The sequence below is a fragment of the Cyprinodon variegatus genome, unplaced genomic scaffold, assembly GCF_000732505.1.
Source record: "Cyprinodon variegatus isolate N-32 unplaced genomic scaffold, C_variegatus-1.0 Scaffold1236, whole genome shotgun sequence".
NCBI classification, from domain to species: Eukaryota; Metazoa; Chordata; class Actinopteri; order Cyprinodontiformes; family Cyprinodontidae; genus Cyprinodon; species Cyprinodon variegatus.
This window is the reverse complement of record NW_015151689.1, coordinates 119,865-122,715: the sequence shown is the minus strand read 5'-3', so window position 1 is coordinate 122,715 and position 2,851 is coordinate 119,865. Positions and strand designations below refer to the sequence as shown.

General features: G+C 41.6%; 1 protein-coding gene across 1 annotated transcript in view; it reads right to left on the bottom strand.

Moving 5' to 3' along the window:
• The window catches only part of rgs22 (regulator of G-protein signaling 22), a 21,630-nt gene that overhangs the window by 9,626 nt on the left and 9,153 nt on the right, over nucleotides 1–2,851 (bottom strand). Inside the window, exons 7-8 of the mRNA XM_015401598.1 lie at nucleotides 2,121–2,222; nucleotides 1,383–1,577 (exon numbers count right to left, since the gene is read on the bottom strand). Of these exons, the coding sequence (XP_015257084.1) occupies nucleotides 1,383–1,577; nucleotides 2,121–2,222 (297 nt within the window). The remainder of the gene's footprint in view (nucleotides 1–1,382; nucleotides 1,578–2,120; nucleotides 2,223–2,851) is intronic.

Genomic DNA, 2,851 nt, shown 5'->3' with positions numbered 1-2,851 from the left:
AAAAGAGACATTTTGCCAATGGAACAAGACAATTTACATCTAAAATAAGAAAACACAATTGCATCGTCTTATTTCAAGTGCATTTTATCTAATTATCTTAGTTTAAGAGTAAAAATACTCGTTCTAGTGGCAAACACATTTACCTACTCAAATTAAGGGTAAATACACTTAATTTAAGAAATTTTTACTTCTTTCTCGATAGTTTTTTAAGTGTATGTTCCTTAATCCTGATGATTTTGTTTTTAACTAGTGAGGTTTTCATGGATACGCTCGGTTAACAGTATGTTTATAATAAATTAAACACTATTTAGGTGAAATTTAGTTAATAAATGGTTGGAGATTATATTTTAACTTTTTTGAACTCACTTGCCACACTTTGTACATATTTTGATTATAATAAACATAAAAATAATCTTTAATCTTCATTATTTCTGCACTAATTTGTCTCCAAGTTTCTTAAAAGTGCAGTAGGAGATCTTTTTTTTACCCTTTTTTTTTACCATGAGGCTTGAAGATCTGCCCACAGCCATGCAGCAAGCAGTGAAATAGAAGGTCTGGAAGTGAAATGAAAATAAATGTTCCCCTCTAAAGTGAGAAATCAGTGAGTAATGCCCACCAATCATAAAACACGGTCCGTGGTCAACTATTGGTTCCTGACACGTCAATCAGGGTCGTCTGCTTCTCCCCTCCTCCCTGTGCGCGTACCCTGACACGTGAATGAATCGACCCCCCAATGCTCATGCAGGCGTGAGGACCAGTGACATCACATGAACTCAGTCATGTTACCTAGTTCAAAGCCATGCATGTCGTGCATCTAAACATTTTGTCAGATTAGCTCTATACGGTACAAATTATGATTCCCGTGTGATTTTTGTAAGTTATGAAAATGCGATCAGCCAGCATCTACCTAGCTCGATACCTACAAAGCAAGGACTTTTTAAGCTCCCTCCACCTCCACCCGTCTGCTATTCTGGCTTCCCTCTAGGGGTATAATAAGTAATTACGGTATGTTAGAGTAAACATGACTTTGACCATCAAAGCCAATGCTGTCAATGCTTTAGCCACTGTTATGTTGTCGTTAGCTCGTGTTGCCAGCACTCGGTCTCTGCTTTTTTCGTTCTCGATCTCGGAAACATCCGAACACCTCAACAGGCAGCATGGGCGTTCATGTGTTTTGAGGGGTTGTCTGAAGGGAGAGGCATGGTTGTGTATGTTTAAAAATATAGCTTGCTGGAACCGTTTTTTCCAAGATCTCCTACGGCACCTTTAATTAAACACATTGAGGTTTAGATTTTTCCTGTAAACCAGCTAAAAGCTCTAATAACCTAAACTTAAATGCCAAAAAACACTTTTCAATGTTGTGATTGTTTGTTTTGATACACCTGCTGGAGCGTCTTTTTGTCCCCCTCCATCAGCAGCGTCCACGGCTCCAGAAGGATGTCCAGTGCGTGTTCCTCCACCTCATCAAACAGCTCCTCAAAAGCAGGCTGCAGTCTGTTGTACACCGCCCTCCCGATTTCTGGGGGAACATTAATGCTCCTCCTGGCATAGCTAATAATGTACGTGGAGTAAAGGAGCTGGGGAGGAGAAGAAATGAGGAAACCTTTTGCAAGTGAGAAACATTTTTCTGCAAAACCACAATCGCTTTCTTCATCAGCGTCGCTCTCTGCTTTTACAATACCACGTCCTCTCATCAGAGCTGCCATCACACCACATAAATGTCGCTCGTTTAACCCTCCTGGCCACGGCACAATGGAAACACCACTATATGTCATCCCTCTGGTGAACTAAAAATCAACTAAGAAACGTTTTCAGGGTGATGTGTTCTGGACCGAAACGTTCTTCGTTTGTCTGTGGTCCCAGTATGGTCCAGCACAATGGTTCTGGGTGACTGAGCTGGCCCAAAAGTGTGGGTGGAACTCATTTGTTTTTATGAGAAATACAATTTCTCCACCTAAAGCAGGAGGGGTAAAAGGGCAGAGAGGGTAATGGTGGCGGGGAGGCTCAGTATATTGGCCTAACAGGGATGGAAAATAAGCTTCTGTGTAAACGTAACCAGACGCTGGTTTTATTGGCCTCTGATGTAGAACAGAAACCTTTCATCTGAATGGACAGCTGACCTGTGCCTCTCTCTGCTCTCTGTAGGGGTCCCGTTCATCCTGGTGGAAGAGTTCATGGTACTGCTGTAGGTCTATGCAGAAGTAAACTGCATTTAGCCAGAGCTAAAACCAAACACAGACAGCAAAGGTCACATTATGAGACTTTTTTCCTTTATGCAACATCAGCAACAAACTATTCATAGCAATCTGTTTATCCACCATAATAGAATTTAACAACAGGACTGTCAAATATAAACCAACTTTACTTTGGATGTTGTACATTAGGAGCCTTAGGCCCCATTTACTCTTCCCTTTGAAAACTGATCCGTGCCTAGCTCGGCTCCTTACGACTATTTAAAAAACCACTCTAGCACGGTTCTTCGCCACCTAGTGACGATCTATGGTACTACTGCTCCCTAGAGGTAAACAAGCAAATCGACATGGCGACGCCCGCAACATTCAGGGAGTTTGGTTATAATTGTGATATTTCATGAGCCATGCAAGTAATCCAAACTGCAGGCACCAAAATAATAAAATAAAACAGAGGAAAAACTCCCTTTTAACAGGAAGAAACCTCCAGCAGAACCAGGATCGATGTGAGCGGCCATCTGCTGAGGCCGACTGGGGTTCAAGGAGACAGAAGCAGAGAAATAGGAATATTTTCTATTTTAGAAAAGGTAATAATAAACTAAGTCCAGAGGTGCCTCTGGGTTGGACAGAAACTGTTAGATGAGCTCTGGGCCAGTTTTCAT